We start from the raw sequence: 16,283 nt of genomic DNA, 5'->3' as shown, positions 1-16,283 counted from the left end.
TTTATATTCATTTCCGTAAATTGGCATTCATTTAATATATATTTAGAACTGAAATGAAAGCATAAAAATCGTTTGTTAAGATTTGAAAAGCGAGATTTAAGTTTATTCATAATAAGGGTATGTACATATGTATGTATTACATACCTACGTTATTATATACGCCAACAAGAAGCTACTTTAACTCATAATCGTGTTTAGATTAAATTTTTTGTAATAAAATATCATGTTCTTTTTAAAAAGAAAAGATTCATATTCGCTCCTGTGTGCTCGCCGAAGACGCTTCTTTCTTTACTTATTTCGTTCAAAAACAGCACTTTAAATAACGAATTAGTTAAACGTTAAAAGTTTTTTCATTAGCTCGGTATATAGGCTGGGCCATAAAGAAATTTCCTCTGTAATCGCTCTGACAACGAACCGACTAAGTACTAATTAAAACGACATCGAGAGCCTTTATTCTTTACTTTGCGAAAGTTCGGTCTCGTGTAAATAGAGAAGAATTTCCTGTTGAACCTCTATTTATGAACGCATTGCGCAACCCAACCTCAGAGCCAGCAATAATTTCATTACATTTTTTTACTAATTAGAAGGGTGGAGGAGCTCACGGTCCTCCTGGTGTTAAGTGGTCACCGAAGCCCATAGACATCGACAAAGTAAATGCCGTAAACCCACCTTGAGATATGAGTCCTACCACCGGTAGCAATTTTTTACACAGCCCACCTGGTGTTGAAGTCCTGTGTCCTGAAGTAAAATAAAAAACGCGATATTAAACCGTAAGGCTTATTATTGCAATGACAATTTACCATAAATTTACAAACTTCTAAAAATAAACTTATTTCTTCAAGATTTCGAATTCAAAATTTAAAATATCGGGCGGTGTAAGTATACCCGCTCTGGTCTAGAGTTCTTCTATTGCTGTTTTAGAATGCAGCATTAATATTTATACAATTACAGAAAAAATTGGTTCCCTTGAACTTAACGTTCTTATACCTGCTGGGAGACCAGTTTTTTACCAATGTTGCCATTGCATAAACACGAAACAAAAGTTTCAAGTGTTGCTGTTGTTATTGCAGTAGTTGCCGTTGACATTTAATATTCAGACTACTATGTTTCGCTTTGAAGTAGTTTAAATATTGTTTACGATGTCTTTTGTGTTTCTGTTTCAGATGTCATGAAATAGGAAAGTTTATTTTTCATTTTGAATAGTAATAAGATTTCTAATATGTTCTGTGCGGTAAAAGGGTAACTATTTGTTAATAATTGTTTGGAAAACTAAGCAAGCTAATGAAGATGGTATTATTAAGTAGCTATGATTGAAACGTGTCTAATATTAAAATAATGTAAGCTGTAAACTTACCAATGGCCAATTTGCATTGTTCATTTCATCATATAGTTAATATTTCGTCGACCGCGTAAACTGTGACATAATCGAATAATTAATTGAAAAAAAAATATACTTGCAAATAAGTCAGTATTTATAATTAACAGACAAAAATATAGCAAAACTTTCTTTTATTCAAATTCAAAAATCTTTTGGCGATTTCAAAAATTGCCAAAGACCACAATGGATTAGAACTCATGTCTCAAGATGGGTTGCGGTTTTAATGTTGCTTCTGTCTATGGGCTCCAATAACAATTTAATACCAGGTGGGCTATGAGCGTTCACCCGTCTAAGAAATATAAAATAAAATATAAATAAACAAAATGTACCACTAAGTAGTATATTTTTTGAAGTCTACAAATGAGTTTATGTAAAAAATAAACGAAGCGTGTTTTTATTCTCGGCCTAACATTCCCAGACCCATTACTAAACTAGCGGAGCGCGTGTCTAAGGCACATCACTCTTAAAGTACCTGAATACTTTAAATCGCCTTGCAGGTATGGTGGTTAGTGAACCTGAGCGCTGTGCCAAGTACCATGTGTCTCGCGTTCGATTACTGGTGGAAGTGAATATGTTTAGCGTTCTGGAGCCGAATGTGGGTATTCTTATCTCGTGAGCAGGATCAATTACTTTTAATTTTTCCATTTGAGACCATACAGACGAGAGCCTTTGGGAGTATTAATCATGTATCCGTACCATTAAGTTCTTTTTGGGCATTTACCGAATGCTCATCACCAGATGAGCCATCCTCCCGCCTGCGTTCTAAAGCAATAAGAAGCCAATACTAATTTCATAACAAAAAGTGGGACACTAAATTTTAATAAAGATTTTTTAGACTTTTCAGACAAACATTCTTCGCTCAGTTTAAATATTTACTTTCCCAGACAGACGCGATGTAACAAAATGATCCTTGGAACGAACCGTATTTCGCTAAATCGACATAATCATTTCGGCCATTAACTCGGCTTATTCCTGACGATTAGACTTTAGGAACTTATTTTACATGTTTGCAGAGTTTTCAATTTTATTATATCACAATCAAGTTGAAACATATTCAATTTTTCGGTGATTAAAATTATCATTTTATGTACAGCAAATGTTTAATAATAAATATGGCGTAAATATTCATGCGTTTTATTGCGTTGATAAGGGGTTCATAGAATGTTAATGTGTTATTTATCGAGTTGCTCGTAGACTTCACCACGTGAATGTGGCAACCCACCTTGACACATGAGTCTCAATTTAATTCTACAACTTCAGAGCTTTTAATTTTTTAAACCTATAATTACATCTTATATAAACAAACTCTTATAGAATTATAATATACCATACTATTTAAAAAAAAAAAGTCTCTTTCTTCATTGACTCCAGTAAAACTTCATCAGCAATAGCGTAATATTATGTACGATCAATCTTTACTTTCAATATTTAAAATATTCATAATTTTTCCGTATAAGCTTCATTTATACCTTAAGGCATAATAAACTGCAGACACGTATCAGTACAGACATAAAATATTGTTCCATATATGATCTATCAATATATTAATATCAAGCGAACTATAATAAAACGTAGCGTCTTGGCAGAATCCACAAATGATTCGGTGTGAGTCTGCAGGCGTCTGGTGGTATAATATTATGATCCTGTTTATATCATAACAAAAAACAATTACCCACTTTGACACATAACATCAAAGCAGCAGCTTTACTCATAGTATCGTGTTTGGTAACCCCGCATGGGTGAGTTACAGCATCCTACCGCCATTTCTGCCGCGAAAGAGTCATGTCTTCCAGTTTGATGGGTGGAACAGAAGTATTGGCATGGAAGGTCATCCTCAAGAGGCATTACGAAGATGTGATGACTTCAACGTGGTCGGTCTTGAATACATAGGTGTAAAAATAGAAGTACTGGTCTCCAAGAAAGAACAATAATTTTCAAAATTTGGTCGAAACTGGGCCCTAATCCACGGACATCTCAAAATTTGGATTCATTTAGAGTTTTTCATTTTGAGTTTCTCTTTTAGATTATAATTGATTATTCGTCTTTAATGCGCGAAAATTTTTATATCTTCCATTTAGTTTTCTGATAACATTAATAAGTTCATCAATACTTGGCAAGTTAAAAACAACAATATCAAACAAAACTACAGAAAAGCTACTGAACTGTTTTATATTTGCCTATTTATTAAAGAGTAATTAATAACTACTGTAGGATTTCAACACTAAATTAGGCACCACGGATGCTCATTGAGATTCATTGAAAGAGTAAATGATTTGCCGTAGTCTGCTGATAGCACAACTATTTTTTTTATTGCCCTTGTAGACATACGAGCATACGGCCCACCTGATGGTGAGTGGTTACCGTCGCCCATGCACTTCAGCAATGCCAGAGGCAGAGCCAAGCCGCTGCCTACCAACTAATAATATTGTTGTGTACACATGAGAAGCTTTTGTTGAATTTAACCTGCCAAGATCAGATCTGCCTTCTCAATATCGTAAAAGGAGCTATAATTCAATGCTAAACGCTATTCGTGGAAAGACTAAATTACTTATGTTACAAACCATTCTCACAACAGGATATCAACAAGAAAAGTCTATTAAATTTTGTTGTTCGTTCAATCGACCGTATTTACGATTTATGTTGATTCGAAACGTGCTTATTTTGCTAAATGTGATATTACTATTATAATTTTAAAATAAATTTGTAAGAACTCCATAAATGTTTTGAAATCGTCGTGGCCTAAAGAATAAGACGTCCGGTGCATTCGTGTTGAGCGATGCACCGGTGTTCGAATCTCAGGCGGGTACCAATTTTTCTAATGAATATGTGCTTAACAACTGTTCACGGTTGACTTCCACGGTGAAGGAATAACATCGTGTAATCAAACGAACCGCAAAGTTCTAATTAAATCCCGCAAAGTTATAATTTGCGTAATTACTGGTAGTAGGACCTCTTGGGAATCCGCACCACCCTGCCTATGTCTGCCGTGAAGCAGTAATGCGTTTCGGTTTGAAGGGTGGGGCAGCCGTTGTAACTATACTGAGACCTTAGAAATAATATAATAAAATAGAGGGAAAAAGGAGTAGAGGATGCAGCGTGGCAGATTTGGTCCTCTAAGGTTACTTGATTTGTAAGCTTAGAGGACCAAATCTGATATTGTAAGTAACAGTGATATATATTGAAATTAATTATCTTTTAATTTTTTTTTGCTTACATGGGTGGACGAGCTCACAGCCCACCTGGTGTTGAGTGGTTACTGGAGCCCATAGACATCTACAACTTAAATGCGTCACCCACCTTGAGATATAAGTTCTAAGATCTCAGTATGGTTACAAAATCACACGTATGTTCTGCCGTATTCACGTAGTAGCCATAGTGGTGGCACTTTATCGTCGGATTCCTTCGGTACAAGTACGTATCAAAGTAATTGGACGTGGTAAGCCCTTGTATAACTAGACGGTGATGCGACCTCGATCACGAAACAAACATTCTGTTTAAGGACGTAGTATCGGTAAAAAAAATTTATAGCCCTTGTAGGCAGACGAGCATACGGCCCACCTGATGGTGAGTGGTTACCGTCGCCCATGGACTTCAGCAATGCCAGGGGCAGAGCCAAGCCGCTGCCTACCGCTTAATACTCTCCACAAGCCTCGTTTGAAGAAGGACATGTCATAGCGCTTGGGAAACACCGTGGAGGGGAGCTCATTCCATAGCCGGATGGTACGTGGCAAAAAATACCTCTGGAAACTCACTTATATCTGGAAACGCACTTATATCAGGAAACGCACTTATATCTTAATAAAAAAGAAGTGCTTTGTTCGGCTAATCGAAAATAGCATACGAAATTAATAATTTACCATTTCTTCTTTTTTCCACCTTATCCCACTAGGTGGGGTCGGCACAGCCAATTTTTCTCTTCCATTTTCTTCTATCAGCCGTCATCTCAACACTCACTCCTCTCTCTCTCATATCGTCACACTCCATCCATGTCTTCTTCGGTCGACCTCTTCCCCCTCTACCTTGCACTACCATTTCCATACATCTCCTAATAATTTACCATTTGCATGTGAATTTCATAAATACCATGTCTTAAGTTTTAATTATACAAATAATTTATTGTGGTATAACGTACCAATCATAATACGCCCTGCTGCCAGGCTTCGCAAAACCTTCGCCCTATGAAACAAATATAATTATTTATAGAGTTAATAACATAAGGCGGCGCAGTGGGGATCATTGTTACGCGTTAAAATCACAGTAATATCGCGTCACGAGGGCTGTTAGTGTTAATATCGTAGCCACGCTGGCCGAACCTATAAATATAGGAGTAAAGATCATGATATGACTGCCCTACTGAGTTTCGTGTTATGTTCGCTTTTGTGTCGTCGTTTCCCATAGACATCACGCACAGACTATAAACCGTTTATATTACCCTATTACTAATAGATTTTTGTAATCGATATTTTAAGTGCTATCATCGCACGTAAAAGCTGTAAATAAACTTTGTGAGAAAATCTAATCTCGATACAAAATGAAACCTTGTGCTCTTGTATATAACTTAATCTTTAGCAAGGGCGGATCCAGCTTTGGCGCCAGGAGGGGGTCACATAGTCGTGGGCAAGTTAAGAACTTATAATTTAATTTTGATAACAATAGATAATAAATAAATCATCATGTTCTTCAATTAGTCCAAGTTAGTTCAAGTCCTGGAACTAGCTCAGGGGGGGGGGGGGTCATGGGGGTCATGACCCCCCCCCCTGGATCCGCCGTTGATCTTTAGATCGATAAACATAAACATTGTAACCGCATATCCTTGCAACGAAAAAAAGCAGAATTGTAATTAATAAGTTATTAATTCATATGTTTTGGTTTTTTAAATCCAACTCCTTTTCTCTTTTATATCATTATGTTAAAATACGCATGTAATTTAAATGACGATTTTTCATTATCGTTGTGTTATTATAATAAACTAGAGGTCCCGCAGTAGTCGAAATTCGACTATAATTAATTGGAATTGTAAGTTTTTACACTATTATGATTGTATTTTATACTGCTATTATCACAAATTTCGCCAAGGCTACACTATAAAAAAATATTAATAAAGACAAACAATATTTAATCCGTTCTCAATTTGACCACAGACGTAAAGAACAAAAGTTTGACAATAAATAGTATGCATGCGTGCGTCAAATACATGGTATGTAGTGTGTGTAATGTTTTCTTTACTGATTTAACGTATACTTTACGCATTATTTAAAAAAAAAAATTTGCATTGTGCACTTCTTCTCTATATTCTCTATAAGTGTGGAAAATTTCATACTCCTCCGCCCGCGCAATTTTCGTAAAAAGGGATACAAAGTTTTTGCTTCACGTATTAATATATAGATAAGCACCTAAAATATATGCCAAACATTCGTTTAAAAGTAACTTACTGTTTACTGCTCGCTAAGAAACGGAATTCAGAAAGGGGTTTCACGAATTTAGTGATTTCAAAACTGCACTCGAAAGCAGAAGAAACCGACAACACTCAAGTCGACCTCGGATAGCTTCCGTAGATGTCGACCCTCGTAAATAAAGTAAAGCCTCCGACTTACTTCCGTTCGCAAGAGGCCACTTTCCCCTGATTATACAAAGAGCCTATACAATTGAACGTACAAAACTCCATCTCGGCAAAATCGTACATCGTCTAAACTTTGGATTTCAATTTATATTTACTAAATATTTGAACATTGAAACATGTCTTCTCGAATTACAATAAAAATATGTGTGGTGTCGTGGGACACCGGATAGGAACGAAGTTCCTTATTAACTAAAAAAATATTAATTTAAAGTTCTATTAAGAAAATAAAACTGCAGGTTTTCCTAGAGGTTTCGCAACAACCCACGGTCATTCGGTAACGTGCGAACTTATTGTGGTACACTTCATTCACGGTTGTTTGCATAAGAGTTAGTGTATTGCGCAAACGAACGCTCTGAGATCGTGGTCAATGAATGATAACAAAATATGTTATTTTTGTACGTTATTACAAAGTTAAGTCGTACACTGTGTGCATTACTAATAAAAATCCTACGTTACGGACGTTTTTCCCGGTTTGGGTACCCCTCCGCATCGTCCCCTTAGGAACTTCGTTCCAAAAAACTTTATTTTATTAGCACGAAAATCAATGCTTTAAAAATAATTGTACAAAAAAAATCGTTCCTGATATTTCGGATTATTAATTTATTCCGTGTAAGGATTATTAACTAAAGGAATAACATTAGAGCGTGAAAATGTGGAACAATTTTTTTACCTTTTTTTAAAGGTAAATTATTATTTAATATATATCACTATTACGTTTACGGAAAGATAGATCCGTGGGCTTATATATAGACCTTAAAGAAATTTTCCCCACCAATAAACCAGGTGGGCTGTGAGCTCGTCCATCCATCTAGGCAATAAAAAAAAAAAAAACCTCGATGGACCAATCACGGGTCTTTCTTGCAAATTCATCATCAATTGGATGGTACCACAATAATATTTACTGTAATGCCACGGGAAATACGTACGATTACCAAATTTTGCAGCCACACCACAATTAGAAGTGAATTTACACTGTAAAGTTCAGTACCATAGATTTTACTAAATACCGACGGGTGAAAGGATGGGTGTAAGCAACATTTTTGCAACTTTACAGAAGAGCCATTTACAGTTTAAATTTTAGAAAAAAATATCATAACAAAAAAGTCTTCTGCAATTTGTATAGAGTAAACTTAATTAAAGTTAGTACATCGAACTCCTGATGCTAATACCAAATAAAACGTACTTTTAATTACAAAGATAAATGACGCGTATTAAGCGAAATATCGCTTATACCAAATAGCCTTTCACCCCTCGATATGTTATGACAAAACGACGATCAATAAAAGTCGATTCGAACAGCCTTAGTTCACGCAGTGTATTAAAAAGGAAGTCAAATATGTGCACAAACTACTTATCATTAACCACGACATTCATATCTAACTAACCACAGTATGACATTCATCTTCATCATCAGCCTACAGAAGTCCGACGTTGGACACAGGTCACCCCTAAATTGTGCTAGAATGTGCGACCTTGTGTGTAATACTTTATGAATAAATTATATGTATCATTTCATACAAATGTATATTCGATAGAGTACATCAATAATTAAAGAAAGGTGTTGAAAAGTGCTAAGTCGGTGGGCGTTTTCTCTTTTTTGAATTACGAGTGGTATCGAGCACCATCTGGCTTGTCACGTACCGTTGTAAGCAATATTTGAACGAGCCCAAGAGGTCACGCGGGACCAGTGCACTCCAAATTATTGGAAGCTTCACGATCAAGAAAACAGCTGAGCCTAATAATGTCAAGTAAAAATTAAAATGCACGGTTCGAGGGATACACGTCTTCTTGAATTTTAATGAAATTGTCGCAAATTTTAATGAACAAGAAATAATAGGAGGCTAAAATAAACCGGCGTATTTATTCGTATACCATCCTACCATTATGCCTAAGTACTGCCGCTGAGCAGTCATGCGGTATGTTTTAATGGTGGAATATCTTTCATACAAGATAATTGAAACTTCGATTTCACATCCCACATTATTCACTTTATCACGTCTACAGTCTACGGAAATCACTTAACATAATATGATTTCATTAAACCAACTATATATGCCAGCTATAAATAAATAAAAATCGACAATGATGCGAACCGTAAGATAGCAATAAGTTACATTTTAATAACTATTTCACTTAAATATTGAATATATATTTTTGGAAGGATTATCAGTTAGTTTTAAAGAGATATGCGAAGATAAGATCATCTCAAAGACCAAGGAAGCGATTCAGAATATTTGACATAACGAATGAAAGTCTTTTATACTTTCAAAACATCTCTACAGGGTAAAAACAGTTCACGTAAGAACATATTCTACTCATACAAAAGTTACGTGTCTACGGAACATAAATTATGAGCAGAAATAAGTAATAATATTGACAATTCATACAAAATACTTCAAAGTACACCACTTGCTACAGAGCGTCACGGCAATCCTTAGGATTGTCACGTGAACGTCAGTTCCACAGTGGATAACTGACATGACTTTAATCTTTATTTTCAAAGACATATCCAAAAGAAACAGGATACTACTGAACTCAGCTTTGTGATTATATTTAATGGTAAATCTATTTAGAAATAGGTAAAAAAGAAAAACAGCTATGTTCCATTTGCCTCTCCCCCCATCCTTCGTTTAACAACTGAGTTTAGCTTTTTTGCTTAGGATTCTCTTAAGATTGATGAGACTTAATGTTGCCAAAAATTAGAAATATTTTGTATTTTTCATAACAATGTTTATTTTAATACAAGAGAAAATTAAATACATAAAATAAATCGAATTCTTAGGGTGTCAGTGACTACGATCGAATGACCCAACTACAACTAAATATATAACAGCGGGTAGTGTGGGCTTTTATCACGTAAATAGTATATGGTGTCCATGTTTAATAACGTAAATAGATCTTGGATTAATTCACATATTATGTGCACCCTTAGAGTGTATTTAGAACGATTTAACAAATGAACAATAAAAATCTACACGCATTAATCGGATGAAAACAGATTACTACTGGAACGCGGCAAGTTCCACGGATCCACGTTGGCAGCCGTTCGGTGCTCAATGCAAAAGTGAGCTTAAGTTTTTTCCTGTTGTTAATAATCTCGATGGAATTATATTGGCTTCATCAAACGTGTAGGCGAGATCACAGGGCTTAGCCTAGAAATGAAGTTAAATTAACAAGTGACACTGTTATACTCCCGCTCAAACTCAACTGACATTGACATCTTCCATAATGCTGCCAACCTCCATTTCCGAATACGCCAAGTCGGTTCGGACCTGACGTTCCACGACATAAGTATAATTAGTTTGTTAAGTTGTATTATTTGTGCCTTGAAGGATGTAGGTACTGTATGGTGATACCTAGCATCGGTAATACTAGGGAGCACGAGTAAGAAGATTTCGACAAGATGATAATTGTGAAAAATAGTTGCTAACCAACCACTATAGTTGGCCGGTACACAAAACTTGAATGACTTTTGGATTTCAGTTTACTTTTTACGATATTGTTAACAACTCATCTTTGTCAACAGCTCGTCGGCGAGTGAGCTGATAACAAGACGCGGCGTTTTTTCCAGACGACAATATGGTTCCGTTGAACAGGTAAGAAAACTATTATTTTAGCATTTACTAAATAAATTACGTAATTATTCAATATTCAAACGAGGCTGATGGAGAGTATTCTGCCTCTGGCATTGCTGACGTCCCTGAGCGACGGTAACCATTCACCATCAGGTGGGCCGTATGCTCGTCTGCCTATACGGAAATAAAAAAAAATGTACAATAATGTTGACAAATGTGTAAAATCGACAATCGAAAGATAAATATAACCACCTGAATCATATAAATTACCGTACCTGTATATGTTAATTGTTTTTCTCAGCGATCACAAATTAAATGCAGCAAATAGGTAAACTATTTTAAATTTATGTTCTTCCACGAAAGCCACATAAAATATACCGTGCTCATTTTCTTGAAAATACGCAATTGTTTGTAACATCACTCTAATTTTTGCATTTCTGAGTAATATCGGGGCTTAATACAGACATCATGATAATTTTTAATGTAATTTAAAAGTTGGATTACAGCAAATTTATTGATGATAAATTTAATAAAATAAAATTTAGTACATACCTTGATGTAGTTCCATTGTAAAAACAGGACTATAGGAACCACTGCCAAATGCTAGGTTAGCCCAAGCACTGTTTCACACTTTTATAATTCAAATAATATATACATAGATACTATTTCTTCGTCAAAACAAATTCAAACAAAGCATCTGCAAACCCATTTCTCTGTGCTAAGCGTATATCGACAGTAATACGTCCATCGACTTTAAAAAAAATTTAATATTATTAAATATTATTTACGCTAAGAAATTGTAAAAATATTTCACAAGTGGAAGGCGAACCGGCAAAGATTTTATGGCTGTATATAAAACTCTGTAAAATTGCAGCGATGTTATTTTTATACCGGCGTCAGTTTAGTTCTACCATAAAAATATTTTTTATCAAAATATTATAGAACAGAGCTTGAGGTGTGTAGTGAATTATTAAAGTCGTAACACGCAATAATGAAATGAAATATTCCGCCGAGAATTAGTTAAACAACAAAACACGTTTCACCTGATAGCAGCAGTGTCGTGTCAATGAACTTTGAAATAAAACTTTTTTTGTTGGAAATTAAAAACGAAATTAGAGATTCTACAATAATAAACTTTCGAATGATATTTCTTATCATCATCATCATCATCATCATCATCATCAACAGCCCATAGTCGTCCACTGCTGGACATAGGCCTCTCCCAATCTACACCACTGAGCCCGGTCTGCGGTTTTTATTTCTTATCATAGATGTAGAATCATAGAATACACTTAGTGTATAATTATTATATAATTATTAACAAAAACATGAAATCCGTCATTTTATGGTAACTATACTTCATAATCATCATCATCATCAGCCTGCGGCAGTCCACTGCTGGACATAGGCCTCCCCCAAAGTTCGCCACTGAACCCGATCTTCGGTTCTACGCATCCAGTTACTGTCAGCTGCCTTGCGCAAGTCGTCGTTCCATCTAGCAGGAGGACGTCCTACACTACTCGTTCATTGCGAAAAAGGACCCCTTTGTCATGGGGCCGCAATTCTAAGGAGTATCACTGCAACCTTCCGAGGGTATCGGGATACTTGGGGTCGACATTTCGAGCGATGTCCAATTTCGGAGTCAACTTAGAATGCAAAGCGAAGTTGGCGTCCAAAATGCTGGCAGTCCTCAACAGAGCCAAGCGGTACTTCACGTCTGGACAAAGACTTTTGCTTTATCAAGCACAAGTCCGGCCTCGCGTGGGCCCATCTCTGGGCCTCAAATACGAACCTCTTCCATTTGACTCCATACAGAAGAGGGCCGTTCGGATTGTCGATAATCCTATCCTCACGGATCGTTTGGAACCTCTGGATCTACGGAGGGACTTCGGTTCCCTCTGTATTTTGTACCGTATGTTCCATAGGGAGTGCTCTGAGGAATTGTTTGAGATGATCCCTCATCTCTTTTTTATCATCGCACCTCCCGCCATCGAGTTCATCCATATTATCTGGAACCGCTGCGTTCATCGACAGTGCGTTTCCAGAGCTCTTTTTTGCCACGTACCATCCGGCTTTGGAATGAGCTCCCCTCCACGGTGTTTCCCGAGCGCTATGACATATCCTTCTTCAAAAGAGGCTTGTGGAAAGTATTAAGCGGTAGGCAGCGGCTTGGTTCTGCCCCTGGCATTGCTGAAGTCCATGGGCGACTGTAACCACTCACCATCAGGTGGGCCGTATGCTCGTCTGCCTAAAAGGACAATAAAAAAACTTGGGTTATATGAAGTCGAAATCTCAATATAACGGCTATCCTACACTTCAAACCAAAAGACATATTTTAACTGCTTCGCAGCACAAATAAGCAGGCTGTGTAGGATTACTATAACAATGTATTCTATCATCAGTAAAAGCGATTGCAGTTCGCGGACACGTCGTTGTCGAAAATATCTCTCTTCGATCGGTTCCTCACTGCTGAGGATCGTGACTCCATCCGATTTCGTCAACCAACTGTCTCCATCGATCCCGCCCTGCAGCCCGGTGGAGTGCGTCGCTGATAGGTATCCCCAGTTCCTCCGCTATTTGGTCCGGCCATCGTTTGGGAAAATATAAGCCGTTACAAATATAGCAACACAACACGTTTATTCATAAAATGCGGTTTCGTCGAATTCCTGACTTGCCGTTCGTCGTGTCATCAGCGTACGTGCCAAAATGAACGTGTTCGGAATAAATTGCCAGTTCCAAAATATTTCATAATAAACATATGTTTTTTTTCTATTGCCGATTCAGATGGGTGAACGAGCTCACAGCCCACCTGGTGTTAAATGTTTACTGGAGCCCATAGACATCCACAACGTGAATGCGCCACCCATCTTGAGATATAAGTTCTAAGGTCTCAAGTATACTCAAATATAGTTACTGCCCCACCCTTCAAACCGAAATGCATTACTGCCTCACGGCAGGAATAGGCAGGGTGGTGGTACCTACCCGTTCGGACTCACAAGAGGTCCTACCACCAGTATGTATATATGGGTGAACTAGTTTACGGCCCGCTTAGTCTTAAGTGATTATTGTTAAGTTGATTAACCAATAGACAACCCACCTTATTGCCGCTATATATTGCAAAATACCAATCATGAAATCAATCAACCTTAAGACCGAAGAAAGCGATGTTATTCTTGCATAATAGCATTCGATCATAAACGCGCGACAAGTGGGTTTTTTTTTTATTGCTTAGATGGGTGGACGAGCTCACAGCCCACCTAGTGTTATGGGGTTACTGGAGCCCATGGACATCTACAACGTAAATGCGCCACCCACCGTGAGATATAAGTTCTAAGATCTCAGTATAGTTACAACGGCTGCTCCACCCTTCAAACCGAAACGCATCACTGCTTCACGGCAGAAATAGGCAGGGCGGTGGTACCTACCCGCGCGGACTCACAAGAGGTCCTACCACCAGTAAAGGACTATAATATAATTTACTTAAAAAATTCATACTTGCCGATGGAATCTGAGCCCCAGCATAGATCGTTTGATATGGATACACCGGCCATCTCCTTTAGGCTACGGATTCGTTTTAAGAGTGGTATTTTCTTTTGCAATACCACTATACTCGTAGTAATTAGGTAGGCCGCTAATTTTCGATGCATACAATTTTATGTGTATTGGCAAGCTTAGTTCATTCTCAAGATCTTCAACCTGTCAACATCAACGTGTTACTTACTACTACCATGGGATAATTATAAAATCACAAAAAAAAATCATTTTCATAATAATACCAATCTATTAATTAATTAATCTTCCTTTAAAACAATTTGAATACACGCATTTGGATTAAATAACGAAGTTCAATTAATTACATTAAACAATATCTAATCCAATAAATATTGACAATAGACCGTACATCCGCAGTACAGTAATTGTACTCATTGTTAGCTCACGAATGAGGACTTGTCAGCGTCGTGATGTTGATTGATTTACATGACCTGATGAACCAATTAATGTATTCAAGCGGAAAGTGGTTTCGTGATCATTAGTCGGAATATTCTATTGTTAATTGTGTTGATATCGAAACAGAGAGTCCTGTGAACTAAGCCATGAACAAGTTCGACATTGAAATTTTGTCCAAACGTCCAATATTCAAATGAGCTATGAATTCGATTTGTGTGGTTCAAAGCAAGGAAAGGCAATATTTTCTTTGGAGTAGATTTCCATACAAATTTTCGGAATTCACGATTGTGATATTTCCTTAGATACGACGTAGACGTGTTGATCATATCTGCTAATGCAAAGAGAAAATATTCCTTTGGATAGAAAATTTTACGTAGAACCGGTCGCTCCGACGATTTATTGTATATTTATGAGGTCTACCAAGAAAAGGAAAGTCTTTCTTTTCCCAAAACCATGATTTGTATAAATTTTGAAATATACTAATGCAATATCGTTCAGTCTATGAGCTATAGTAAATACTAAACGCCGGATGAGTCTTTAGTTCTACCGTCCAGATCAACAGTAAATACAAAAAAAAAAATCAAAATCGTCTTTCTATAAATGCGGCTAACTGAGAGATTCACACTCGCACGTCGAAGCCCACATTAAGATAATATCTTTGATAATATGATTGCAACCTCGATTGCTTTTCGCTTGTTTTCCTTCAAACTGGAACGAACGCATGATAATTTCGCAGTAGAAACAAAAAACAATATGTTGACAATCGCTAGTGTTGTAACGCCACATCCCCTATCACCGGTACTTATTACTATACAACGTACTATTACTTGACGCAGCCATGACCTTATATCGTTTATGTTATATAATCTATGGCGGAGGACCTATGCCCGGGTTGTTTTTAAAAAGCGTGACGTCAGGCTCATGAAGACCTCATTACCCTAATCACAAAGATAGGCCTATGCTTGGCGAAGAAAAACAACTTACCAGTAGCCGTTTATTTCTCTTTAACAATATTCAAGAAGTTCGATCACTCCTGCGTTTCAGCTGATGACCTTATTTATATTAAAACTAAGGCAACATACAAGTAATATTTTGAAACGAAAAGTTAGTTTTTGTGGCTAGCTCGAGTTTTACGCTTAACAAATCACCCTCCAATGGTCCAAGTACTGACTTAGCATTTAAATAATTTAACTTCGTTTTTACGCCGTATGTGCCGTAATAGTATGTGCAATATACATATTAGAAGAATTACGAAACAAGTATATTTTACTCAATGAATGTGCATTTTACTTTTGTTACCTGTTTTTCATCACAGCGTCTAAACTTAAACAAATGTTTGCTTGTGAAATGAAATGACACTTTATAACAATATAATAAACGGCGCCTTGCCCGAAGATTTTACCCACAAAAAGCAATAATCTCTCCTCTGCAAGGGATAATCGTGGCAATAAGTCTGGCTAATCCTCCTCCACCTTTAATGAAAGGGTCTTTCGGTGTTCCGCTAGACCGCATTGTTCGTTATGTTATGTAGCAAACTTTATAGGAGCATTCGTTACTCGCAGCCAAGAAATCTTATTCAAAATTAGATTAAGAGATGTGTGGAAATAAATAAAAAGTCCAAGGTTTTAATTTATGACTTATGTATAAAAATAAATGCATATTAATCAGTACTAGAAAAAATGTTGATTTTAAATCACTAAAACCTATAACAGAGTCAAAATATCGTAAATACATGAAAGAAAATAGCAATAAAATAACAAAT

At 36.6% G+C, this 16,283-nt stretch overlaps 1 protein-coding gene across 3 annotated transcripts in view; it reads left to right on the top strand.

The window, feature by feature from the left end:
* The window catches only part of LOC101738855 (GTPase-activating Rap/Ran-GAP domain-like protein 3), a 211,135-nt gene that overhangs the window by 158,250 nt on the left and 36,602 nt on the right, over window positions 1-16,283 (top strand). For all 3 annotated transcript variants that reach the window (XM_021349488.3, XM_004928558.4, XM_012692545.4), the window contains one exon: window positions 10,525-10,594. In XM_021349488.3, coding sequence (XP_021205163.1) covers window positions 10,525-10,594 — 70 coding nt within the window. The remainder of the gene's footprint in view (window positions 1-10,524; window positions 10,595-16,283) is intronic.

Source organism: Bombyx mori, chromosome 15 (genome assembly GCF_030269925.1).
Source record: "Bombyx mori chromosome 15, ASM3026992v2".
In the NCBI taxonomy this organism is placed as follows: Eukaryota; Metazoa; Arthropoda; class Insecta; order Lepidoptera; family Bombycidae; genus Bombyx; species Bombyx mori.
This window is presented reverse-complemented; position numbering and strand designations above follow the sequence as displayed.